Here is a 27,841-nt window from a genome sequence, read left to right as displayed (position 1 = left end):
GCTTTCGTAATCTCAATAATAGAACAAAAATCATATGCGCTGCTATTAATAGTAAGTATAATATATTATTTTATATAGTATATGTATATTTTTTTTGTGGTATGCATTAAGGTCTAGCCTAATATTATTATTATATCATAATATTTTGCTAATTTAATTAATTAATGAACCTTCCAAATTGTTTCAAAATGTTCTTTCTCAGCTGGTTGACTTAAATTATCGCTGCACTCTCGCAGCAAGGGAGGCTGCATTATTAAAAATCATTTTGTGCCTTGGCGCTCGGCTGATTGTGGTGCAATTATGAGTGTGTTTGTTTATAGCGAAGCATTTAGCTCTTTCCTTCCATCACCTCGTCTCAGTCCCATTCCCCAATAAACATACGTGGTGTGGGTACATAGCCGCGAGTTGGCAGCGGTAAATGGCGTCCATAGATGTGATTGTATGGGGATTCGACAAGCTCGGAATCTACAAGAAGCGCATCAAACTGACATTAGCAATTGTGTACATATGTACATATATACGTGATTATATATATGTTATGATAATGATGATGATGATCATGTATGTACAATGTTAACGGTAAAGGTAAACTGTTTGCCGTCCAGGGTCCAAGTTAATGTAGAGTTAGTATTCATAAAATTCGTACAGGTTTAGCTATACCAAGGTATATTTTAGGTGCTACTAAACAAAAAAGCATTGGCAATTTCGCATTTATATATATACACAGCGCATATCCAGATCGTGGATTGGATGATAACATAAACCCAAACAAATAACCTCATTTTCAATAGTCGAGTATTTGGATTTTCTTCAAACTGAGGCTGCGCGGCTTGCGCGGCTTTAGGTAGCCATAAATGGATTCCATGTCGCTGATGTCAAGGCGGCTGGCAGTGCGCCCAGTTCTTTGCGTCTGTGTCTGCAGCCCAGGCGGCGGTGCATTGTTTGTTGTTGGTGCTGTTGGTGTTGTAGTTGCTGCTGTTGTTGATGTTGCTGCGGTTGCAGTCATTGCTGCCGCTGTTGTTGTTGCTAAACTCTTTGTTGTTGCTGCTGTGCCTGTTGTTATACTTTTGTTTTTACTATTGAATTTATTTTTGTTGTTTTTCAAGACGTCATCATTGTTTTTCTTGGCATCGCTGCTGTTGTTGTTGTTCGTTAGCTGTCGCTTCATGTTGTTGTAATTGTTCTTAGTATTGTCATTGGGTTTTTTGTCAGCTTTCGGTTGCGGCTGCTGCTGCTGTTGACGTTTGCCCCGCCAACTTGGCGCTGGCAACTTGGGTTTATTGTAGTATGTAGCCCGGCTATCGCTGGCCTGGAAGCCAACGTCTGCGTCCAGGGAGTTGTGAGGCACACGCTCATAAATGTTAACCTGCGCTGATGGTGGTGATTTTTTGGCCACGATACGCCTTCGTCCACCGTACATGTACAGTGAGCCCTCCTCGTTGGGCTGCTCAAAGAAGCTCTCTGTCGACTGTGATTTGTTGCGTGTGGCGAGCAGTGCTGGCGCTGCCAGCTGACGCAACTGAGCACGATCCACATACATGTCTGTCTCCTCATTACTCTGCACAGCCCGTGGACGTCGGTCGTGGTGCAAGTGGCTCGGATGACGCATATAGCCGCTCTCCGTGTTGCCCGTCATGCTGTCGTCAATGTCAAAGTCCATGTCGAAGTCATCGTATTCGTAGCTGTCGTCGTATGAGGGCACGTCTATTGTCATTGCTGTCGGCACATCCTCCTGCACCTGCTCCAGCACCGATATATCGCTCTCACTGCACCACTTTGCCACACCAACGTGCTTGTCCAGCAATCCACCACTCAATCGCTGATGCCGTCGTAGTTGCTGCTGACTGAGGCTGCGCTGTGGCCGTGGTGCCGGCACCTGACCGCAAAGCGGTGCCAGCGCATAGCAGCTGACACAATTGCAGGCATTCTCGGTTGGGAGTTGGGTGCGTTGCACGGATGGACGACGTGCACCCTGACGCACTGCCATTGCCTCCAGATCATCATAGTACTCTGCAGGCGGATAGTATCTTTTGTTCTGTGCCTGATGCTGATGCTGTCGGTGGCAGTGGCGGTGCTGCTGATGCCGATGATGCACTACATGCGTGTGGGGCTGGTGTGGGTGCAGGTGCTGATTGCTACGTGCTTTGTGGTGCTGATGTTGGTGGTGCTGATGTTTGTGTTTAACTGTCGGCGCCAGTGTGGTGCTTTGTGTCTTGGTTGCTGTAGTTGCTATAGCTGTTGTTGTTGTTGGTGCTGTAAGGTCCGTTGGCAGTGATTGTGGTTGCATTTGCATTTGCATTTTTTGCATTTGCAGAGCGTGCGTATTGTGTTGTTGCAGTTGATGTGGTGCTATTTGCTGGGCTTGATAGCCACCCTTTTTTTTATTATAAATACCTATGCCACTCTCATAGCTGCGCGTCTGCCAGATCTGATGTGGATGATGACTCGGTGGCTGCTGGTGGTGCACGGCATGCGCAGCTGCTGCTGCAGCCGCCATTAGTTGCTGTTGCTGCTGCTGCTGTATGTGATGGGCATGCGGATGCATGCCAGACAAGTGATTGTGTATCATCGATGTCTTTTTCTGGGTGAGCGTGCTGATGCCGTTGCTGTTTCCGTTGCCATTCATGATGATGTTATTACCATTACCGTCCCTTTGATCCTTTGACTTGGATGATTTCACGAAGTTAGGCACGCGTGCACGCAAGCCACAGTAATAAGGATCGTCTGCAAAAGTATAGGTTTGACTTATTTGCTTCTGTAAATCCAATTTGGCGATTGTGTCTTACCGTATTTCTTGTTGTCCTTTCCTTTGTCGGACTTTCCGCGCGACAATTTAATTCTGGTCTCCAAATCGATGTCATCATAGTCCGGCTGTGAAAGAAAATAAAGCAATTAGACGAGCAATAAATAAAATTGAAATATATAAAAATTATATACAATTAATTTGTTAAAGTGGAAAGTATATTTTTTTTGAGTTTACATATTTTGTTCAAATATTAGCCCCAAATTATCTATTTAATATTTAAAGTCGACATTTTTTTGAGTAGTAGAGTTCGGAAATATTTATTTTCGCTTGAATTTAGTACGGCTGAAAATATATTTAATTATAGTTATTGCACAATATTAATTGTTGTATATGTTTGTTTAAAATGTTTAATTTAGCACCACTATCAACAAGCATTAATTTTAAATATTTAAATACAAATGACTGAAAACCTATAGAAAGACAACAAAAAAATACAAAAGACTTAGGCAACGAACGAGATGGCTACATTTTGCGCAAGGTGCGCCAGCAATTTTCGCTGCACACGTCGCTATATATATATGTATGTATTTGTTGTAGATGTATGAGTGCGACGCTTACAGTTACCATAACTGTGTAGCCTGGCCAGAGACTGTGAGGCAGAGTCAGAGGCCCATAGCATTAGCTGGTCGGTCGTTGGGCCCATTGGCAACATTCCGTGCATATTAATTACACGCGATTCGTTTGCAGTTATTTCTGTTGCTGCTGAAATTCGAATATTATTGAATGCAAGCCAAATGCTTGGTGAAGCTCAACGACGTCCAAAAGCGAAATCGTCGCCGCAACAAGTGGCCTGGTATTTTTAGCCACTCTGTCTGCCTGACAGAATTTAGCTCATTGGGGGTGCGGAGGGGAGCACAGTACAGGGCTTAAAGCCAGAGCCGTAAACCATTTTGCAAGTGCCCGCGTTGCGCATGTAGCCAAGCATAGCCAACATACCCCCGTTATTTGTTTTGTTGCTGCTGCTGGACTAGTTGCCACACTTCTTGCTCGTATTATATATTTGTATGTATATTAGTGCTGCTCAAAATTTTGTTTATTAAGCACGCGCACACACTCAACTGCTTACAACAATGGTTTTAACACTTGGCTACAAAAAACTTGAGCAACCTGGCTGCATTTTAGTGACTAATTGTCTTACCTTTGGAATCAGATCGTGCGCATACACATTATCCCTGGGTGGCAATTTGGGTGGCTTCTCGCTGCGTTTGTGCGCCAATTGCTGCGTCTGCAGTAACAATTGCTCGCGGGTGGCGGCCACATGACCATTGTTGCTGCCATTATTCAAATGTTTTCCAAGTTGCTGCTGTTGAAGTTGTTGTTGCTGTTGCAGCTGCTGCTGCTGGTGGCCGCTGCCAAAGCCAGAGCTGCCCGAGCTTCCATTGCTGCCATTGCCCGCAACACTGTAGGGATCTTCATCTGGTATGGGTATGCGCGGGCGATTTTTAATGTCCACAATGGGACGTTGCACTGCAGTGGAGAAAGAACCAGAAGAAGATGCAGAATGTCATGTTTACTAAACGGTTCCAACAATAAATCAATAACTGCATAACTAGGAAACGCATATACACACACACGTTAACTGACAAACACATGGAACAATACAAACATTCAAAGTGAATTTTTTGATATCTAAAAGCAGCCCATTAATTCTATTATACTTACAGTATCCTAGAATATCAAATCTATTATAAAAACATGTTTTCAGCAATGAGTATATACATAAATCTGAGCTAGTACTCTTTGCTCATCTTTACAGTATGCAAGCTTACAAACTTATACAAAAAAAGAGACCCGCACATACACACACATACACACACACACACAGTCACTTGCACATAACTCACCTGGCGGCAGTTTGCTCTTTAGCATATCCATGGCTACCACATTCACAATGAGCACCCAAATGGGGCACTCCAAAATGTCATTCTCCGATTTGACAAAGGCCACTGCCGATAGGCATTGCGTTTCCAAGCGACGACGATCTGGATAGGCACGGCGCAGTTCACGATTAACGTTCGACTGAAACTTCTTCATGTCGAAGAGCTGAAGGCGACAAAACCGAATTAGTAAACAATAACACAATTTGCATATAGTAAGAAGTACAATGTACAACTAAGTACTATTTCAATTTATAAGGCAGTAGTATACAACTTACCTTGACTATTTTTTCGCTTTCGAGAGCCTGATTTGGCAGCTTCAATATTTCGGCACCAATGGAGGTCTCCTCGTTGGGATTGCTGGCGGTGCTCTTAACAAAAACGTTGCTTTTCGCATAGCGACGAACAAGTATGTTGCCAGCATCGTCCATTTTGATCTTCACGCCCTAGAGGTGTACATACATAAAAGAAATACGTATTTGAGTACTTAAAGTTAGCTGTATATTTTGACAGGTGGCACCGCTAATGGCTGTTCCTTGTAGCTTTAACTGTGGGCCCATCAATTCTGTTTATTGTTATCAATATATATGCAAATAAATTCGGCTGGCGCCGACGCCGAATCGCTCTTTAGAAACTGTGTCGCTCAATTTAATGAGCCATAAAGCTCAATTCACGCTTACCTGGCCGATGACGCGTTTCATCTCGTCCGTCTTCTGATCTCGCATGGGATTGTCAAAGCCGCACAAGCCAATGCTGAAATAACAACCAGCAACATTTGTATATATGTACATACAGTTAGACAATTATAAGCGTACAACAGTTTAATAATTGCAAATCAATCAGCTGCCGCATTAGGCAAAATACAAAATAAATAAATAAATAAAAGTGGCAGTCGCATTTAGCACTTTGTGGCACGTTCACTTTCAGTGGGGCCTCGTTCGAATTCGAGTGGTGCATGAGTCACTTGGCTGCTGTAGCATTTTGTTACATTAAACGTTTGACAAAACATTTGGCTGTGCTGCAGCCAAAAACAACACCCCAGACAGCAGCAACATAACTGTGCATTCGCCTGCCACAAATTCGCATTGACAGTGATTTATGCGGTTGCCGCAATGTGCGGCAGCTGCAGCCGAAAAAATCTATAATAAACATTTCATATTTTTTTCATCGACTTGTTTAATTGCAGAACGCGCCTGCAGCTGAGTCATGTTCAATAGATAGTCAAGTTTGTTGCCCAGGTCTTTTGTTTATGTAGCCTTGCCGAAAAGAAACGAAACAAAACCCAAAAAAGAAACTGTCAAGCACATTTTCACATATTTTTATACTGCACTGCGGGAAGCGTAAGCAGCACAAACACTTGGCTGTTGTTGTTTTGATTTTTCAGCTTAAGGTCGAATCAAATGTCGGCTAAAATGCTAACAAGAAGCTGCAGAGGAAGCCGCAAACGGCAAACCCACCAGCAGCAAGCAGAAAGCAAAACAATGAAACGAAGCTAATTGTAATTGTCGTTTGCAAAAAGGCCACCGCATGACTGAGGCTGCCACAGACTGTTGCTGCTTCTGCTGCTGCCGGCAGCAACAGTTGTTGTTCTAGCGCTCATTGTTGTTGTTGCTGTTGCTGTTGCTGTTATCTGCACTGCTCCTGTCTCTGCTGCCAAGCTCACTTGACGCCGCTCTGTCACTATTATGTTTTATGTTAATTTGTATAATGAAGCGCTGCCTGTGCTGCCAGCCAGATCGCAACAGCTTAAAGAACGGCAGCAATTGCCGTTGGCATTTGGCCATGTGCCTTAGTTCTGCGCGTAACATCTGCCGACGTCGACGTTGACGTTGCGGCTGCTTGGCGTTGATTTATTGGTTAAACGGTTGTAAAAACCGTTGAAATGTGTGTCAAAGTTTCCATGAAATGAAATCGACATGGACTAGTGCTGATGTTGCTGTTGTTGCTGCTGATGTGTGCCTTTCAAGGTTGTCCCTAAACAAAGCGGATTTGCAGTTCTTTTGTTTTTTGTTTTTGTTATTAAATGCTTCGTTTAATTCCAGCCAGGCCGATAAGCGTTATTAAGATAGAATGCAAAAAACCAGAGCAAGAGATGAACTGGTATTGAAAAGAGAGAACCTATGCCCAACCCCAGGCAAACCCACTGCCAATCACACACACATTTAGTTACCAATGCATGGCCTGACACAACAGTTGCGTTCACTTCGATATGCCAACACACAGCAACTTTTATATATACACATATATATGCATGCATACATATCGGTTGCAAGGTCGTCTACTATAAAATACATAAAAAATGCATATAAAAAAACTGGACCTGACACGCCTAAATGAGCTAAAAATGCGAAAGGCAAAAAGGCAGGCCAGCTGCCAACAGTCTTTGTGCTCTGTGCTGCATTTTTACGGCTGCCAATGAAAGCGAGAGTCCAAGTCTTAGCGGGTTTTGGCCAGCAACGCGAGAAGCTCCACAATTTTGGAGTTCAAGTTAAACGTGTGCAGTGGGTCAAACTTTGCACGAGGGGAGCTGCAGCTGGTGGTGCGGTTGTTGCTTCTTCAAGGAAGCGGCAGCCACAGTGCAGTTAACGGCAACTGGTTTCGAGCGCTCCAAAAACTGGCACTGACAACGCTGTGACCTGTGGCTAGTTTTGCATGGACAGGCACAGAAAAAAGTAAAACAAAGCTGACAAAAACAACAGCAACAACCGGTTCAGCTAAAAATAATGCACGGCATAATGTAAAACATGGATAGAGAGAGAAAGAGAGAGATAGAGACAGAGAGAGAGAGAGAGAGAGAGAGAGAGAGAAAAGCAGACGCTCTAATAAATGCAAGTAAATTTATCAAAACTAATGACTTAGGCAACAAACGTGACAGCCTCAGTCGAGCTGGCAAACTAGCTTCAAAGTTTACGTAGTTATAAATTGCTCCAATTCGATTATCTACTCGTAGACAACTACTGGTCGCACCTTAATCGTTGCGAAGGCCAATTCACACTACTGTTCTCGACTAAATGGAATAAAAAAAAAATTAGACAAATTGGCACGTGTGCCAAGCGCTGGCTCCTATCCGCTTCAATTGTAAGCAAATCCAAAGAGAAAAATAACTGTCTTTTGTGTGCTGTAAATTGAAGCGTGGCCTTGGCCAGCCGTGGGTCGCGCCTTTTTTGCCTCACTTTTGATTCGCACGAAATGAAATGTTGCAATCAAATGGTCGAAGGTACCCTGTTTATAACACGCTGCGCCCGATATTGCCGCCAGTATTATTATTTGATTTTAACCGTTTGCCCGCAACATGCAAATTTTTTGATTGGCAACGCCCACGCAACGGCAGCAACAACAACAGGAACAGGCAACAGCAGCCGCTAACTGTCATAAGCAGCAAAATTTATACTGGCGCCGATTCAATTGTTGCACAAGATAATAGCAGACATGTAAGTGGTCTGGCCATGAATGTGTAAGAGGTTTGCCCATTAATTAAATGCGCTTGTTGTGCAAAAAAAAAACCCGCGTTGCAGTTGCAACTGTTGCTGATGCTGTAACAAATGTGTGGTCCTTAGCATCTGCTGCGTGTCATTTGGCGCAACGCCTCCACAGCAGCCTAATTAATTAATTTACATACAACACTAGTGGCAACACACTCAAGCTATAGTCACTAGATGTGAAAATTGCCAATCGACAGCATGCAACACGGCAGCGCTATTGAATTTCTGGCACCGAAAATGAGTTACCCTTTCGGCATGTAAAAGACTATTCCAAATTGCATGCACTTAATTTCAAATATAATAAGGAAGCACAATTCAACTTGGTAATCTTCTACTTTACTGCTTAGCACAGATAATCTTTCATATATATACTAGCTCAAGATATATAAGTTAAGGTTTATTAATGTATATATTTTGCTTAACATTTTGTAGTTTTATCATGGCCACAGCTAAAAACATTTTGTTTTCTACCTTAAAAATAAATATGCTTTTTGCCTTTTTCTGTAGAATGCGATATGTTTTTCACAGTTTATACAATTTTTGGTAAATAAATGTAAACATTTTCATTTGAAGTTGTCCCATTTTGTTTTTAAAAACAGGTTTTCTGTGGCAAAGCGTAGCTAACTTTTAATTGCTATCAAAGTTTCGTCATGAGAAACAAGTAATCACGTCCAATACGCATTAGCATACATAGTTCAGGAAGTTTTAATAGCTGGCAAAATGTCTGCAGTGAAAGTCAACACGAAACTGGTTTAATCGATAAATGTTGGACTGTTAACGTTACTAATTCTTAATTTAATATATAATTCTGAAATTCAGAGAATCTAAACTTGAAAAAGCCAAGGCTTTTATGAGTTGTGTGTCGCTCGAAGCAAGTAACTGCTAAACGCTTGGGTTTCATTTGCATTTAACCAGATTTCCAATGAAAAACATTGCGTGTGGAATAAAATGCGCTATGCATATGATAGCAAAATCTATGTAACATTCAAATGCAATGCCTATTTTTAAATTGACAAACAGCAGAGGATGGCAGAATGCTACTTAAATGCTAACAAGGGCTGACAGTAGCACGAGCAGCATCAAGAACAGCAATTGTTTGCTAATTAAACAACAAGAGTCTGGCTAGTTACACCTATTGCTAAAATAGACAAAAGACAAGGGTTAAACGGACCACACACAAACCACAGCTAGTTGGCTATTTGAAGTCAGCGCCATGTCAATTGATTAACTTGACACTTTCAACTCGAAATCAGTTTCATTTTTCCCCAATTTCCCTCCCCACCACACAAGATATATTTAACCTGCAATTGACATAAACAAGTAGCCAACAGCAATAGCAACCACACTGACAACAACAACAAATACTCGTTATGCTGCTGCTTCGATGAAAAAAGAAAGAGGAGCCGCTGCAGCGGCTTAAGCAGCAAACTGACAATTGCAATTTGCATCTGGCAATCTTTGATGACCTCGTCACGAACAAACGAATGACTTTCGCTATTATTTTGAATTTTGTTTGACTTTTGATACCCTGCACTTATACAAATAAGTAAGAGGCAGAGCTAGTTATGTGTGATTATTTAATGTTGTAACCATTGAGTCTGTCGGCAGATGCAGAGAGAAAATGTATTATGTTTTTTGTAGCTATTTTTAGAACTCTCATAACTGCAAGCTTTGTCTTTCAATAAAGGCAGGCACAGGGTATCTCATAATTGGGCATGTTTTACTTTTAATTATTTCTTTATGGCCTATAGTTGGTAAACATAATTATATTTAATACGTGGCTGCAGCCTTAACTGTATTGTACCTAATTTTTGCTCCACTGTGCGTTGTTGTTGTTTTTATTATTAAGTATTATTGTAGTCGTTGACATTTTAGTGGCAGCATCTTCATTTCATTGCTTTGTGCGACCCACAAAGGAAGCCGCCATGCAACAACAATTGTAAGCAATGCCCTTTTTTGGCCTCATTGCAGCCCTTGTTGTTGTTTTTGTTGTAGACGTTGTTGCTCTTTTGTTGCTACTCTTAACCAGATAACGTTTTTAGCAATAAACTTGAATTGTTGGCTGTGCGTTTAATCAGCACATTTATGGACTAATTCATTATGCATTCGATGCTCATTGTAGTGCTTATATGAATGTATATATATAACTACTCGAAAAGTTAACTCCATTATGCAGACTTCTTGACATTTGGCTGGGAGTAAGCGAGTGCCGATCGTCAAGAGCTATGCACTCCAATGTTTGAATGTGTGGGCTGTGCTGAAAATTGGCATAGCAATTGAGGCAAAAGCGTTTGGCATTTGCAATTTCTGGCACGCAACTACGAAATCATTTTGAGACGGAATATGTTAATTAGCCTCAACTGCAGCAGCAATATAGTATAGTATAGTTTAGTGTACCTGGCTACGAAAAAAAAACTGCAGCCAAAGCCAAAATCAAAACCAAAACCGAGTAAGTGCTTAGCTGGGTTACCAAAAACTAGAATTCTTAGAAGAAGACAAAAAAAAAATAAAGAAACTTAAATTGCCGCGCAACGGAAATCGCTCATTTTATTGAAATACGCGCAATTATTAAAACATTTTCACTTGTTGTTGTTGTTGGTTGCTTTTTTGACGCTCGTTTTATTTTCGGGCATTTTCACATGCTACAAATTGCCGCTAGGGAGTGAGGTCACAAATGTCGTAATTTGCATTCGCATTCGTCGACGATTTAGCTGAAGGTTCTCTTATATATATATGTATTCCCCGTTGGTTTTTTTTTGTATTATAAGTCTTTTGGTATTACAAGTTCAGATTGGCAATTATATTGTAACACCTAAACTATAAATTTAATGGGCGTTGCAGACGCGATCCCTGGCAAAGTTTCATTCATTGCCCATTTGGGAGCACATCAGTTGTAATTTAATAAATTATTACTAGGTAAACAAAAACAAAAAGAGACAACTCAACAAAAACAAACACAACATTTAGTAAGGCTTCTCCCTGCTGCTGATTTTAGTTGCCAGTGGGTCAAGGGCAGACGCCGCAAACCCATTTGACCAAAAGTTCAAAGGCATCATTTGCGCGAGTTTTTTCCCCCACTTTTTTTTTCTTCATTTATTTATATTGTATACATTTTTCTTTGCCTTTTGTTTGGTGTGTGCAATTAAAAAGGTAGTACCAATTATTTGCATACTTACCGCATGCCATCGAAGCCATCGTCGGAGCCATTGATGGTCAGCACCGGTGCACGTGCGTAAGCTTTGGCCACGCGGCGATTGCGCTCAAACACAATTACTTTAGCCCAGATCTCATCATCGATTTGCGTCCATTTATCCAGCACTTCCTGTATGTGTTCCTGTACAATCAGAGAGAGAGAGAGAGAGAGACAGAGAGTAAGATGGTGAGATAAAGCGAGGTGTTAAAATGAGAGTGTGCTAAACTGTGGCATAAACTGCTTTGGCAATACACAAAAGACTTAGGCGAGTAACTTGCTGTAGACAAAAGAAAAACCAAAAATAAAAAAGCTGCTGCAACTGTTGCAAATGCAACTAATGCCAGCAATTTTCACTTTCCATCAGAGTGCACAAGTGTATGTGTGTGTGTGTGTATGTATTTTTCGCCAACCGAAGTGAACGGCCTTGTTGGGCGCTTGCGTTTGTGTTTTTATTTTCACGTTGTTGTTTTTCACTCACTTTACTTTTACTATTGCTTTTTTTGTGTGTTGCTTTTGTATTTTGGTTACTGCTGGCTGCCATTAAAAGCGCCTGTGTCTGTTTTTCTGTTACTGTTGTTTTGCTGTAGTTTGTTAAATAAAAGCTAAAATCAAATCGGAGCAAATGCTGGCACGAAGCTGGCGCGCCAGCCATTCGTGGTGCAGCAAGACATATAAAATTATAGACAACGGCGTTTACTGCTGTTATTGTTGCTATTTTATATCTCGACTATATATATGTGTGTGTGTGTGTGTGTGCACAGATATTTAAAGTGCTGCAAGGCTTTCGATTGCACTAAGAAATGAAAATGCAACCCGTTTGCGCTTGCGTCATGCCTAAGTGCACAACGCATATTTTACATTTTAATATACTTTTATATAAATATGTATATTTAGAGGTATGTAGCACATGTGTACATGTGTGTGCATATCTGATTATACAGCTGAAGGGGCTGTTTTATAAATAATAAAATCGTTATCACATTAAAAAGCCATAATTAAACAAGGTACAATATAAATGTTGTAACAATCTGGATAGCAACAATTAAAGCATCTTGTTTTTTTTTGTTTAAATAAAAAGTATATTCTAATAGGTTTAAAAAAAATTTAATAATGTATAAATTGTATGAATTTATTAATTTTATTGTTAAGTTCCTCCAAATAATATCAGTAAAAAAGCATAATGAATTTATATAATTTTTACTTGCATAAATCAATGAGCTGTTCCATTTAGTAATAAGATTAGCATAAAGAACTGGACAATTTAATTTTAATTTGAATGTTTGTGTACTTCTGGTACCGCTCTCGCATTTTCATACACATTTATAATCAAGGCTGTAAGTGCCGCACAACGGGCCATTAAATGGCTCTACATTATCATATGTTCAGGCGGACGGATAATAAAAGAGTTCAATTAACCTGAACAAAGAACAGGGTCATAAGCAAAGCCATTAGCCCAGTAACCAACATGCCCACAGTTTTATAGTGGTTTTCAGGCAGAGTTCAGCCTTACTTTACAAAAAGAAAAAAAGAAATATGAAAACTCAGGCAAGCAAATATATATCTAACGTGGTGGTTTTGGTTCAGTTCTACATGTTGACGTTCGAGTTGATTATACGGCAGGACGGACAACACGAGTGGTAAACTTGTCTAGGCAGTCCGCTGCTCAGATGCTGCCACTCTGTCGAGCGGGCCAGGCCGCACATTAAAAATGCAAATAAATCATGTAGTAAAACTTGTTAACCTTTTCGTATGCTTTTGGCTGTATATATATTCATATATATATAGATAAATATGTATCTGTATGTGCTTATGTATGGCGTACTTTAGCTTTAATTTGTTGCTGCTGTATGTGCGAGTCGACAGCACTTTTGATTTCACTTCAAACCCGCATAGATTCTTCTTTAGCTCTGTCTCTCGCAGTCTGGGCAGATTCACTTTTGTTGTACAGGTTTTCAATTTTTTTTTTTTGGCTGTTCCAAAAGAATATTGTAGGCTTAAGTGTCATGTGCCCAAACAAGTTACAAGCTGTAGCTGTTTATAGTTTATACAATATTTCTAGGCCGTCTTCTTCTGCCTCAAATTTTATGAGACGACCTCAAAATGTCGAAGTTCATCTTGCAACCAATTGCGGTTAGTTCAGCTACTATTTTAGCTGTTTTATGCAGTTCTGCTTGTTGTCGTTGCCATCGTAGCTGCTTCTAATTAGCCCGGTTAGCCTGGGCTGGGCTGGGCACATTGCATAGCAATGGCGCGTGGTTGTCTTGATTTTTGTTGTGCATGAAAAATTAGCACAGCTTTGAAATACATATTATATGTATATATGTGCAGTAAATACAAATGTGTGTGTTTGTGTATTGGCCAAAATGCCAATCGATTCTTAAAAAGCAACTGAACTGGTTTTCGTAAGCACACATTTGTTATGCAAATCATTATCGAATCAACTATGTTATTTTTGAGCCACAAAAAAATCATACATATAAATAAAATAATTGTTGCTGGCTCTGACGCAAGTCGATAATCAGGCCAGTAACTAAGAATGCTACAGAGGCGTTTTAGCTGCCTTAAAAGCACAAACACACATAAACTAACATTCAAAATTTAAAAAATTAAAACTGGCGAATAAAAAGAAATCAGAATTCTTTAGCATCATTATCAAAATAAAGTCAAAATGGTAATTAAAAAATCAGGTTGATATTAAGAACAGCTGCCCACGTTGTGGAAGTTTTGACTCACATTAAATATTTTATTTCTTTCTTATTGTCCAATTATAAAATTTGACTAATATGTTCTTTAACTTTTACCAATGTTATTTGATATTTTAAAATAACAAAAATAACCGAATTTAGAAATGTTTTATTTGTACTTTAAGTTTAAATAACTGTTATATAGGCTCTGCATACCTCTAGAGACCCAATCATATTATAAGTTCTGCCACGCCTCTTTCAGCATGTCACAAATGTTCCACAAGTTACAATTTAGTTTTGTGTGTCATTTTGTAAAGGGCACAAACGCCATTAAGGTGTAATTAAAGTAGCTGTCTTTGGCTGCGGCTGCGACAGCAGTGGGTTTAATAAGTTCTATAATTGACACTCAACTACAATAAAAATGAAATAACAACAACAAAAACACGTGCACAAGTGCAATCAGCGCGGAAGTTTGTTCAGGTCGTTGTTTGAGGCACTCTTGAGAATATTTTTTTTTAGTTTATTAAGTTTGCACTTTTTGTGTAAAATGTTGTTGAACTTTTGCAGTCACGACTTTGGCGCAACTGCTGAACGATGTTTGCCGTTAGAGCTGGAGCTTGGCTTGAAGCGAAAACTGAAGATGGCAACAGATGCGCTTAGCTCTCAAAGTTGACATTTAATAAAATGAATTTAGTTGGTTGTAGCGAGCTAGCGAGCGAACGATCAAGCGGCAAGCTTTGTTGTAATAGATATAATCATCATTTGAAATTATTGCAGACTTGATCAATTTATTTTTCTGTGACAGGTTGCAGTCGCTAAAAGAAATTGCCAACTTAACCATTGATGTGTTTATTAATTTTAATTTGAGTTAGCCCTTAAGCGCAGATCTTCAAATGCCATCTGACCCATTTCCATAGTTCGCTCTCGAAAGCAAAATAAATATTATTTTAAAATTGTGCGATCAAGTGGATAGCGGGTTGAACGTCTGTCATTGCTTATCTTTTGCGATGCGCAAACAAATTTATGCTAATTTTATGCATAGTTTTGTCTTGGCAGGTTCGGAGCTATAATAATAGCTGGCGGAGTCTTCCGTCAGCGCCTATCACAATGCAAATCAATCAATATATTTTCACCGAGCAGGAAATTCAACGCAGCCAACGATTTTTATAAGGAAAAATGCCTGCTTATAAGGCATATTAAAAATGCTTGATGAAGAGGCATTAAAAGCGACTCGGACAAATTTTCCATTGAATTGTAGGCCTGCTTGTTTAAGAGCTAAATTACGCGCCAAGTTATATTTGTGTGTGTGTGTGTGCGTGTATGAGGTGTGAGTGTGTGTGTGATGTGTACGTAGTGCGGTTTTTCCTGCTTGCGCCAACGCGATTTGGCGGTGGCAGCCAATCCTGTTGTACAACTCTGGCGAACGTGGCAGCGAAACCGAAACCAGGTGAACGAGTGGCCAAACATGCGCATGGAAGTGGAAGAGGAAAAACTGCAAATCAACGACAGCAACAGCAAACAAGCTAGCGAGACGAAGCAAAAACTTGTCAGCTTGCCGAAACTGAAACTTTCATTTTCATGCCACTTTCGTCTATGTGGAAAAGTGGTTAGAAGAAGAAGCAGCTAGTCTGGGAATCAGGCAGCAACTTTGCCGCTATGCACTTAAAGTTCTGTTTGCAAGCCAAAAAAAGTTCGTTGCCTGAGTCTTTTGTTTGGCTGTCGCTGCGTATGTTCAACTACAAGCCTTTTGTGTCTTTACTCTGTTCCCAGCTAATAAATTTGTAAACAATATTGAAAATAGTACAGGCCCAATAGCAGCAACAACAGTTAGCATAGATTGCTCAATAAATGCCTGGCAGCTAAACAACGAAAAAGAGCTCTACTCATACCAATTCAAAGGGCCCTGAAAGCTAAGCAACGACAATAGGAAAATACAGCCATAATTTGTTTTTGTATTCTTTTTTTTTTGTATCTGCTTCATGGGAAAAACTATACGCCTTTTGTATTGCTAAACGTATTTATATAGACGCTCACGCCAATTGCACAATGCTTCAGCGTTTTTAAGTTGAACGCGTGGGCGGTCGCATTTTCCGAGTCAAACGTTTCATATGACAAAAAGAGTGTCGCGAAGCTTTTCACTTTTTGCATCAAAATTTGATGGACTGGGTGAGGTCTTATGCAAATTTGTTTGAAAGGAAAAAAAAAACAATACATAAATTTGATAGAGGGTCATAAAAGTGCTCAGTTTTGATTGGTTTAAATTGTTCACTGACTGAAGTTAACCCAGTTAAATTATAGCCATAATATTTATGACAACAATAACAAGTTGTGGCTTTAACTTTTTGTGTGTAGGTGGCAGCGGTATTTGCCAAAAATAAAGCTGAAGAGCGGGCAACAAAGATTACGTTTATACTATAATGATATATTCTATGATATTTTTATGTGTATATTTTATTTTTAGTTGCATATTGTCGAACTGAAATGACAAATCGCAGTGGAAATAGAGACTTAAAAATTATGTCTTGAAATCAAATTAAAATTCTTTGTGTATATAGCAAATGATCACTAAACTAAGATTAATAAAAAATATTGTATATTGAATCATGAATAAGCAATATTGTGGAATATAATTTCATACCATCATGATATACCGCTATGCATAAACTTGACGGAAGCGAGATAGAGCGATATAGACAAAGCTAGCGCGGATTTTGTTGACTATTTTGTTGCTTAAATGCTGAAATCAATGAAATGCCCACACATAGACAATCGCACACACATGCAACACACACACTCTCATATTAATTCAAGCTCGTGTTGGGCTTGTACATTAGGGTTACGTTTGCATTTCGTTAATATTATTGCTGTTGTTGTTGGCTGTTGTGTTTTTTTAGCAGCGCGGCGTCTTCTTTTTTTTTTAATGTTGTTGTTGTTGAGGCAACTTCCAAATGGCGATAGCAAAATTAAAAATGCACAACGCAATGCGATGGCCTAACGGTAATTAATGCAATTGGTCAATACAACAGCACCAACAACCAACATCGCCTGTGGCTAAGGTTTAGTGCGTTTTATGCTGACGCTGACCTCAATGAGGCCGCTGCACGTGTCGAGAATAAGCCACTGTGGAAAATGGCCACAAATCATAGAAAAGCCACTGGCCAAGCGGAAGTCAAACTCTTGAGCTGTCAGTTGTTCAAATCGTGGTCGTGCCATGGCCTCTATTTTGATGTTCGTCTTTGTTTTTAATTCCTCGGCTAAAATATTCGGTAGCTTCTACTTCTAACTGCGAGCGTTGACACACACAAAACGTATAAAGCATTCTAACGAATTAATTTAATTATTTACGTTTAATTATTGCCGCATCATCATCTCATTTGTTGATTAACATTTTGTTGGCGCTTACCTTGTAAAGTTTGTCTTTCTGATACCAAACATCCTCCTCTTCCTCCTGCTGCGTGAATGTCTGATCCAGGTTTAGATCATCTCGCGAACGTGATAATATTTTTCTCCGCGATACCATTTTTGTGAGTCGCCGGTCCAAGAGGAAGAGTCTGAAAAAAAAAACCAACGAGTAAGTCATAAAATATTGTGAATATTATGTATTTAGCTTTCATGTGTGCCGCACTTTTTTTTTTGGCAAGTATTTAACCATCTAACTGTACGTCAATAATTCTTTTGGGCGCAGATCTTTGTGCTGACAGGCCTCAAACTGTGCAGCACCAAATTGCAAAACAAACAGAACCCAAAACCAAAGGCAAGGTTCAACGCACTCAAGCACAATAATAACATATATTGTTTATGAACTGACTTCCTTTATACAAGTCATCCACATGCGGCCGCCTCAGCTGTGTAAACTTTGAGGGAACTGCTCTTTCCCAATAATGATCTGAACTTCACAGGGATACCTGCAGCCTTCCTTGTCAGCAATTTGTACTTTGCCCAGCTGTTATTGCGATTGTAAAATGTATTTCTGACAATATGTGGTAAGGGTTGTTAAATTTTAATTTTTGCCATTTCTATAAATTTATATCGTTTTCAATTTAAATTTTAATAAAAATATACATATTTGAACAAAAATTCTGTGGAAGTTAATTAGACTTTCCAAAATGCCAAGTAATTAATTGTGAAATTTAAAGCCCTGTCAAATAAAATTTATTTTCTAATGTATCCAATCAATTTTTTCTGGGTTTTAAGTACTATGAACTTCGTCAGAAATATGAGAAAATAAATAATAATAAAAAAACAAGAAAATGTTGAATTGTGAATACTATTGTTTAATAGTATATAATCAAGACAAGAAATATTTTTTTTGATCAAAATTGTATATGATGTTGGATCACTGTGCACAATGTGACTTTAACATTTTTATGGTCAGACCACAGAATTTATGTAAAACATGCAATTTTGTATTGAATTATTTGTCGTTTTGGCTGGCTCTCAGGGTACGCACTGCAGATAGAGATACTGATACCGAAACGCCAGCCAGACATATGAAAATCACCTGTAGGCCTTATAGTGAACAGACAAAGAGACAACAACAAAGCAGTGGTAAAACAAAGCAAACGCCAAGTCGTTTGTTTTTTCACGGCTCAGTTTGTCAAGTTGATGAAAAAACGCTCATTGCATAATAATCACCTCTTGGGGTTTCGGAATCTGGTCGATTCACGCGTGTAGCGGCAAAACTTTTTAGCATTTATTTTTCATTGCTCTTCACTCTCTCCCATACCTCTCTCTCTCTTTAGTTATATATATATAGCTCTATGGCTCTCCTCTCTTTCTCTGCTCATATGCAAATGTGCGAGGTTCGCTAACCTGATGTCATATTTACACGCTTTGTTTGTTGCTGATGTTTTGCTATTGTTATTGTTGTTGTTGCTGTTATTGCTGCTATTATTATCATTATTATTAGTGTCTATAATTGTCTGTCAGCTTTCTTTTGCCGAAATGCCTGACTGCCTGACTGCCTGAGTGCTTGATTGACATCCCTGACTTTTGGGGGATGCTGGATGTCCCATAGCTATATCCATAAATCTTGAACGCCTTTTGCGCAACTGCAGCCACCCGATGCCATTTCGAATACTACTATTCGTATTTATACTCATACTCGATTCGTATTGTCAACAATCGGCGCCATTTTGCGCGATAGATTGCAATCGCATAACAAATGTTGCCTGCTGGATTTATGCAACAAAAGCCGTTAAGTTATACGAATGTCTGACAATTTTTTACACCGTTTGTTGTCTCCATCTGCATCTGTGCTCTTGTCGCCAGTTTTCTGCTAGTTTATTGAGCTGCAATAAGTGCTGCATTTTTGCACCTTTCAATTTTGGCTGATATTGTTGCTATTGTCGTATGTACATAAATGAAGCCTGTCTTTGCTATTGTTATTTATGCATCCGACACTGGAGCTACCTACTTATTTTACATACACATATAGAACACAATGTCTACTCCCGTTCAGTTGTTCTGACATGGCACGTACGCCTTGTACAAGTTCTCCGGGCAGACGTGTTCTAGTTTGTGCCCCGACGAGCAATTACGTGTACAGCTTGCCAATTATATCAGCAATCGGTTATAGCATAGATATACATATTATTATACCCTAAATGCGGGTGAGCTCGCTTTATTTTGTTATTTGATATAGAAATGAATAAAGGAAGGAACAAACTTAGATGTACTTTTTAGAATTGATGCATAGCCGAACAATTGAATAAATGAGGAATACTCGAATTGGTTCTCTAAACGCGTATTTCAGATGCGTCTTGCAAAACACACGCATTCCTTTCTGGTTGTATAGCCAAGTAGTGGGAAGTGCCAACATTTGAATATTAAGGCCGAGACGATCAATTAAGTTGCCTTGCAATTTGAGTGCATTTTTATGCAGGTTTTTTTTTATGGAACAAATTAAAATGCTTATACTGCAGTGTGTTCTCGGAACATTTTATAAGGCATACCGAATTGAAACGAGCTCTGCTGTCGGTCGATGGAAAGTTCTGATAACTGGAATTCTGGAGTGCTGGCAAGTGGTGCTCGAAAATCCTACAGACTCGTAACGGATGGAGTTCAAACTGAAGACATGATGGCATATTTCTGTCAAAAGAACAGCTAAAGCGAAAATGCAACTATGCAAACGTCTGTGTTTTAGCTCATGGGGTTATTGAACAGTTCTTTGTCGCTGCTATTGCTTATTGTTGTTGTTATTGGGGTTCTGTAAACAAAGACAGACCGAAAGAGCCGTTGGGATCGAGTGTTGATGGACACTTGATGGCAATGTAAAAGATGAAGTCATCATCTGCTGCTGTTGGAGTGTTGACTTTGCTGATTTTACTGCATTTTTTCAAGCACTTTTACTGTTATATTTCACATTTGACTGCAGGAATTGCGATGAAAATTGAGCCTTGCATATCTCAAAGTCATCGCAGCCGTCGCATTCACTTTCAAATTGCTTGTGAATTTTATTTATATTTAACTGTGTTGAGCACACGCACAAATTTCGACGACTTTCACAAAAACAAAAATAATAACAGTAACCTTTATCTCTGCGGTTTCCAGCTTAATTGGCATCATTTAAATAATGCCAATTAATACTCCTTTGATATATTATTTACTCCTAACTACCTAATAAACTCTAGCCTTACCTTACCTAAGCAAATTTGCTAAATTTCAACAAACTGCCCAATTTCAACGTAAATTGACTAACGATGAACTTTCACAATTAGCAAAGTCTTTTCAAATTGTTTATAAACGCAATGATTGCACATGCTTTAATCAAAACATGGTCAAACTTAAATACAATTATTAAATATTTTTCCTCAACATTCGTGGAGTTCATTAACATCAGTCGCAGCCTCTGCTGACATTTTTGTCGCGCTGCAAGCAGCCATAATAAAAATGCTTTCGCTGTTGAAATTTTTCATTTGGCTTCATGAAATTGATGATCGTCGAAATAGAAAGTAAACTATTTCGCAATTTGATGCTGGGCAACTATGAAAATTCGAATTTAACGTCAGCATAACAAATTCAAAACTAATGTTGAAAACTGTTACCTGAGTTTTTCGTTGCAGCCTACCAACTATCAACTTTCGAAAAGAACTTTCTTCGCCTAGGCCTGCCAACTACCAACTGCGTATGCATTATTAATAAGTCAGCTACACGGATTGCATATTGAGTAGGCTGGTTTTATGAATGAAAGTCAAGCGCGAGTATTTTAGTTGTTTTACGAGACTCAGCACTATCAATAAAGAATTTTCATATTGCCGATGACAAACAGTCATCAGTTAGCATTGTAGTCATTGTAGATAGACAGCGTTTGCATATTAATTATTAGACATGTAAATTTACTTTAAATGGGTGTGAAGTGGGCCTGCTGCTTGGAAATTCTAATGCGCTGCAACAGACGTCGTCGTTGTAGTGTCTTCAACTCGCCGGTCATTGGCTGCATTCGTCGTCGCTCACATTATGATGGCCACTTTTTCACTTAATATTTGTCGGCTGGCGGCAGTCGACTGCAAATAGTTTTCAGTTCGTTTACCTAACGTTGTCATTGTTTGTGCCGAGTTCAAAATGCAATGCGAATGCGTCACGAGATTTTTGCTGTAAACAGACAGCACGTGTGTTTGTTGCTAGTTGAGAGCATCAGCAGCTGTTGGCACTGAGCACTTGTACATATATTTTGTAGCTGATTTGTTTACAATCAGCCGATGTGGGTAGCTCTACAAAGTGACTAGTTGACGACTCAACAAGTGTTGTTTGTTGTATATGTGTGTGTGTATGTGGGCGTTTATGTTGCATTGAGAGCCATCACATTTGGCAAATGACAACCACGCAGTCAATTTAGCTTAACTTAGCTGCAACAGGTTTCGCCCTATGAGCGGCACCAACAACAAATATGCCAAATCATTTGCCAAATGTGGCTCAGGCCACAATATGTTAAGGTCAAACAAAATATTTTTTTTTTTGTTTTAGAAAGTATTGTTGTTTTCCATTAGCTGGCTGGTTCATTATGTAACCAGAACCGACATAAAAGTCACGCTAATGAAGCGCATTTAAGAGCTGGGAGCAAATCATTTGATACTTTCGTCTTCTTCATTTTGCTCTTTTTTTGGTTATTGGGCTTGTGACAAGGCTCAAGAATTTTGTTGTTGGTATGCTTGGGCAGAAACATGATTGATTGGCCACGGCCAGAAATAAACAAACCTTTTTTTATCATAAAGAAAAGAACCTAAACGAAATTGTTTCGCAGTGTGCTCGAAATTCCCGCTGAGGTCAAGCGGGGTAAGTCCAAGATTCCGAAAGAGATTCACTCAGCAGACGATAGCGGCCATTCGCCATTGAATTCTAGCCAAATTAAATTAAACAGTCATTGACTTTAAAGCCATCGTAAGATGGTAAATGGTTAGAGGTGGGGAAATACGAGCAATGTGTTAAATCAACGCACACGCATCAAATGAGCGTTATGAAAAATTATTCGAAATATTTGCCGCCTTAACGCGTATTGTTCGAGTACTCTAGACTTGTCGGAACAGCTATGGATATGGCTAATCAAATGCTTTAATTTGCATAACAACACCGTGAAAGTGCTCGGCAAGTTGGTACGGTTCAGTTAATCGCATGTCTTTTGTGTTTGGTGTTTGGGGTTAAGGTTTTCATTATGCAAATTGTACATAGTATTTGTATGTTGTTGTAAATAAGTATTTGGATGTTGCTGTAAATAGGTGTATCGCGTGTATAAATAGGAAGCTCATAGTGCAAAATATCAGTAAAATTGCAAACGAAAAAAATGTGTTGCGGAACTTGAAACCTGTTGATGTTTTTTTTTTATTTCGGCCATTTAACACCTGAGCGCATCAGGTGTAGAAAGCATGATTATCACCAGCAGCAACAGCTACTGCTGGGAGCAGCATCATAAATACATAAATCATTAAAAATATATGCATATTGCATTTCGTAAGCACATTTCCGTTCAGAAAACACACACAAAAATACAACGTAGCTCACATCTGGCGGCTCTCATCATTCACGCAATTATTGAATGAACTTATGTTAAATCATAAGGTTTTACAATATTTTTGGCATCATGTAACTGTCAGTGTGTTTTTGCTTTGCGCAATAGGCGACAGAAACTCAAAAGCAAACGAACTAAACGAAAATTCGAGAGTTAACATTTTAATTTTGACGATGTTTTTGTTGTTGCTGATGTTTTGGACTGTTGTAACTAGAGTTGATTGATTTTTATGGCATTTGTATTTATTTTTTAGGCTCATGCGTTTACATCTAGTGTCTGTCGTGCCCGCTCACTAAACAGACTCTCAAAATATAAACTTACAAATTACTTGACATGCTTGGAAATGCAAATGGTTCGAACATCGGCTTAAATCGAATGACTTAAGTCATAAACTGGAAAACGAATTTGTGTTATTGTTATTCTCCTGCATTATCACTAACTCCACTAATCTAGCCAAAAATGACATACAAAATATGCTTAATGATTCCAAAATGAGCTCAGATCGAATGACTTAAGCTACGAACTTGCATGGTTGAGGCAAATGAGTACAAAAGTCATGCTTTTTTTTGTCTGCTGCCCTGCTTTACTTATTAACTAAATCAGTCAAGTTTTTAAAAAAATGGTGCACACAAATTTAATTATTATCTTTCGGACGATTAAGCTTCACAGTTACATCATAAATACTCTGGGACTGTTTGCCTAATGAGCGGCGCTCTCATAATTAATCAATTTGCTAGATGAAAAATCAGTGCAGAGTATGGAGCGCAACTGGTTGCTGCACTTACAACATTTGATTTCAAACTGCAGGTGTTATCATAACTGGTTCAGAGGGCTGTCTGTTGGCAAAATTTCCTCCAGCAACAAGTTGATACTTTCAGTATACGCTGCGAAAAGTTTTCCGCATTTTTTGGCGCGTTTTTTTGGATTCGTAACGTTTTGGCATCACCAAAACTTGAGCTGACCAAAAGAGACTAGTGCAGGTCTTGCCAGACCAAAAAACAACTAACAGTATATTTTGCTTTTTTTTTGGTGTGAAGTGAAAAGCAAAGCAAAGCAATACAAAAATTACTTGCAAAAAAAAAACAGCACTTGGCGGCTGCTTTCGTTTTCAGTTTTAAGTTTTCAGTTTTCATTTAGCCTGCACGCTTCAACTGACTGGAGCTTGTCTGGCAACGGAGAGCTGTGGCGTGCAGCCAATGTAAACGAAGCAATTTGAGCATACCTACAACAACTTAAACAACAACAACCACAGCAAAAGCAACGTTGAGCACTAAATTTTCCACGAGCGAGTGAGTTTGAAAACGAAACTGAATTTCTTTCTTTCAACATTTGAAGAAAAAAGATGCAAAGAGAGTTGCGAGTTTCCAACTGCGAGTTACTCGAGTTACGTTGACCATCATTAGTTCGCTTAATAAATGAAGCAAAGTTGAATGAAAGCAGTGACTATTTAGGTTTTTTTTTTTGCTATTTGTGCTTATCACACGCCTGCAATCAACAAGCAGCAAATCTGGTCAGCTATTTAGCTGTTTTGTTCCCTTGCTTTTCACTTTTCAAATGCGCTGGCCCTCTGAAAGCCACGAAAGTTGGCTTTTATTTATTATACATTGATGATGATGCTGCTGCGGCTGCTGTTGTTGAAGAGCGGAAATGTGAAGAAACACCGCATACAGATCATAATATTTGTTTGTGTTAGGGTATGTATATATATATGTGTATGTGTATGTCTGTGTTTGTTTAACAAGCTTTTTGTTTGCCCGATTGTGGCTGGTAACAAAACCAAACAATCAACAACAAACACCTTTGTGGCCTACGCGTGCACTTAAAATGCAATTTATATTCGTCGAAACAATGCCAAATGATATAATATTTAATAAAGATGCCCAAAGCACAAAGTGAAGACGGACTGCGGGCACAGCTGGTATTTGGTTTGCCTCTGCTGTGCTGCGATAAGCTATTAAAGGCTATCAGCTAAAACCGACACTATCTGTCTAAGTGCTTACCTGGTTAATCGTTCACAATAATAGTATCAACAATAACAAAAACACGTCACTTGGCTCTATCTAAGTAATGCAACAATAACAATTTAATTAGCTCTTTATAGCGAGCAATGAAGCTTTCAACACGTTGCAATAGATTTGTACGGTGTCGCTTTTTGTGGTCAAAAAAGTGTATCTGGGTAATAGCAAATCATGCTGATGTACATTAGGGAGGGGTGCGGGTAAATATAAATAAATTAGGCAAACAGATTTGTAAATATGATAATTTTATTTAGTTAATAACACCTTTGTGTCCCAACTGTGTGACCAGATGCGAAACTGGCAATTTCCACACACTCTATGAAGATTTTCTGGAATATTCGGACTTAACCTATCAAAAGCTAAATTTGGCTACACGTTCCAAGAGCGTGTGTGTGATGAAATTTGCATGTTCCCTGCATCTAATTAACCTATTTTTTACAGCGATACTAATGAACAAAGACCATAAATTGTACTTTGGCAGCACAAACACACAGACACAAATCAAAGCTGAAGTCGATGGAATTGACTGCTCATAAAAATGCGCAGCGCATTTGTAAGCAGTATCAAAAGAAATGCCAGCACAAGAATGAAATGTGGCTAGACAAAAGTGTGACACCGTTTTGTTTTATTTTTGTTCGCTCAAAGCTTCGGTATCAATAATCTCCATCTTTACCATATAAAAATGACACTAAAATATTGGCATGTTGACGATCTTAAGTCTGAGCGAGTGAAGGGAGTTCGCAGACATGCACTTTGACACGGTACACGTTAAATTTAACAGATAATATACACAAATGTACATATATATATATATACAATATATATATATATATATATATATATATATATCTGTCGATTGTTTTGCATTGCGCATTCGAATCGTTTGTTTTCGTGTCATTGTTGTTGTAGTGTTGTTTTTTGGTTGCTGTCATTGCGTTTGTAAGTTTGCCACGTTTTTTTTATGTCTGCGCTCACGAAAACTCATTTGTTCATGCATAATGTTGTTGTAGTTTTTCTTTTGTTGCTTCTGAGAAAATGAAGTCAACTGTTGCCGTACGCCTGTGACTGACATTTCCCATTAAATTGCCACGTTATTGTCTGAAGTCGTAGTGTTTTGTTTTTCCTTTTCATGGTTCTTACCATAGAAGCCAAAGGGGGGCTGCGGGAAACAGCTAGTTGGTCTACAGACCAAGTGAACTTTGCATATCTTGGTTAGTGCATTTTCAACACGTCTCCCTCTGTATATTTTTGACTGCCGGCAGCTTCTTCTTCTACTTAAGGTCTTTTGTGTGATTGTTTACATTTATGGCTGAATAATTGGGCGCCTCTCGCTGATACAACTGCTGCCTGTTGTTGCCCGTTGTTGTTGCATTTACATTTTTGCGCACACTAATTGACTCCCACAAAGAGCCGATGCTGGCAGCCAAGCCAAACTGCAATTCACTGCGACTTCCTTCCTCGACAATTGTCGCAACACCTACTGCAATTCTTTTAATTTTTGTTGTTGGACTTTTTTTTTTTGTTTCGTTTACATTTTTAGGCACGTCGCTGCTTTATTAACTGCATTTGTTTCGAAGGCGTGCTGACTGGCAGAGATGATGACGACTCATCAGTCGATGTATCTCGAATTGTTCAGGGCCAACATGGGCTTGGGCCTAGCCAACTAGCTAACTAGCTAAACGGCGGCCTGAAGCACAGCTTGACATTGTATTGTTAATTCTGGACTAACAGTTTTAATTAATCCTAAAAACATATCCAGTTTTGTTTGCGCGTAGCTCATAAATATACATTTAGTTAGCATTTATATAAGTCTTGGACGATGAGTTACGAATACAGCAACAACGTTGACAACCTTGAGCTGAGCTGCGTCTTCGGCTCGAAACGTACAACATATTATTTTATATTTTAATGAAAATGAAAACGAAACCAAAACTTGACTTAAAAAGTAGCAAAGGTTGAATATGATATAAAACGTAATGAAACAAAATTTAAGCGTAGCAGGAAGTGCACAACAATACACATAAGCACACACACACATAAGCACACACACACACACACACACACACACACACACACACACACACACACACACACACACACACTGACAGTGCATGGCTGTGCGGCGTGTGAATATGAATGCATTCGCTTTGGGCTAAATGTTACGCATACGCCATGTTTTTGCAGGGCGAATGCGAGGGCTGTGTGCAGCCGTGTTGCATGCAGCACTATGTTTGTTGCATGCGTTTCTGACATGCTACTCACCTTTTGCTCAATTACTTTTGTTGTAGTTGCTGCTGTTGTATTGCTATTGCAATGTCGAAATTATTGCAAAATTGTTGATATTTTCCCAACGATTACGTTTGCAGACGCCTGGCCCCAGCTGTTAATGTTGTTGCTGTTGCTGTTGCCGTTGTTGTTGTTGTCGTTGCACTTTTAATGCTGTAACAATGATTTTTCTATTATTATTTATATTGATTTTATAATTCAGTTAGGGGATGGGGAGCAGCGCATTCAATTTCAATTTCTTTTGCGCTTTTCACTTTGCCACTTGTGGCCTTTAACAACTTATTGTTGCTTTATTTTCACTCGTTTATTTGTGCTTAAAACTGGTTTAATAAAATTTCTAAAATATTTATTTTGTCATTTTGGCGAAATCAAATTTTTAAGCGTTTATAAAACGTTTTGAACTTTTATTAAGCTTTTACCGTATTTTGTGCGTTTCTTTTTACATATGTGTGTCTGGGCACACGTAAATTTCAAAAGCCATTTATTAATTA

At 39.1% G+C, this 27,841-nt stretch overlaps 1 protein-coding gene across 1 annotated transcript; it reads right to left on the bottom strand.

Moving 5' to 3' along the window:
• Positions 1 to 152: 152 nt before the first annotated feature.
• On the bottom strand, positions 153 to 27,357 carry LOC6559755. The gene is made up of 10 exons (XM_001986620.3): positions 27,327 to 27,357; positions 17,446 to 17,593; positions 11,342 to 11,499; positions 5,364 to 5,436; positions 4,962 to 5,129; positions 4,651 to 4,849; positions 3,945 to 4,273; positions 2,787 to 2,871; positions 2,395 to 2,724; positions 153 to 465 (listed from the first exon to the last, which is right to left on the bottom strand). Exons 2-10 carry the CDS (start codon positions 17,560 to 17,562, stop codon positions 356 to 358), a joined length of 1,569 nt encoding a protein of 522 aa, XP_001986656.1. The 5' UTR covers positions 17,563 to 17,593; positions 27,327 to 27,357; the 3' UTR covers positions 153 to 355.
• Positions 27,358 to 27,841: the final 484 nt, after the last annotated feature.

This window comes from Drosophila grimshawi, unplaced genomic scaffold, assembly GCF_018153295.1.
Source record: "Drosophila grimshawi isolate 15287-2541.00 unplaced genomic scaffold, ASM1815329v1 contig_1367, whole genome shotgun sequence".
NCBI lineage: Eukaryota > Metazoa > Arthropoda > Insecta > Diptera > Drosophilidae > Drosophila > Drosophila grimshawi.
Note: the sequence above shows the minus strand (reverse complement) of the source record. Positions and strands in the feature narration are given on the sequence as shown.

Coding starts and splice junctions, on each gene's coding strand:
- LOC6559755 (XM_001986620.3), bottom strand. CDS start 17,562: ATGGTATCGCGGAGAAAAATATTATCACGTTCGCGAGATGATCTAAAC. Junction 5,437..11,341: donor GATGGCTTCGATGGCATGCG/GTAAGTATGCAA, acceptor TTGTTATTTCAG/CATTGGCTTGTGCGGCTTTG. Junction 2,725..2,786: donor AAAGGACAACAAGAAATACG/GTAAGACACAAT, acceptor ATACTTTTGCAG/ACGATCCTTATTACTGTGGC.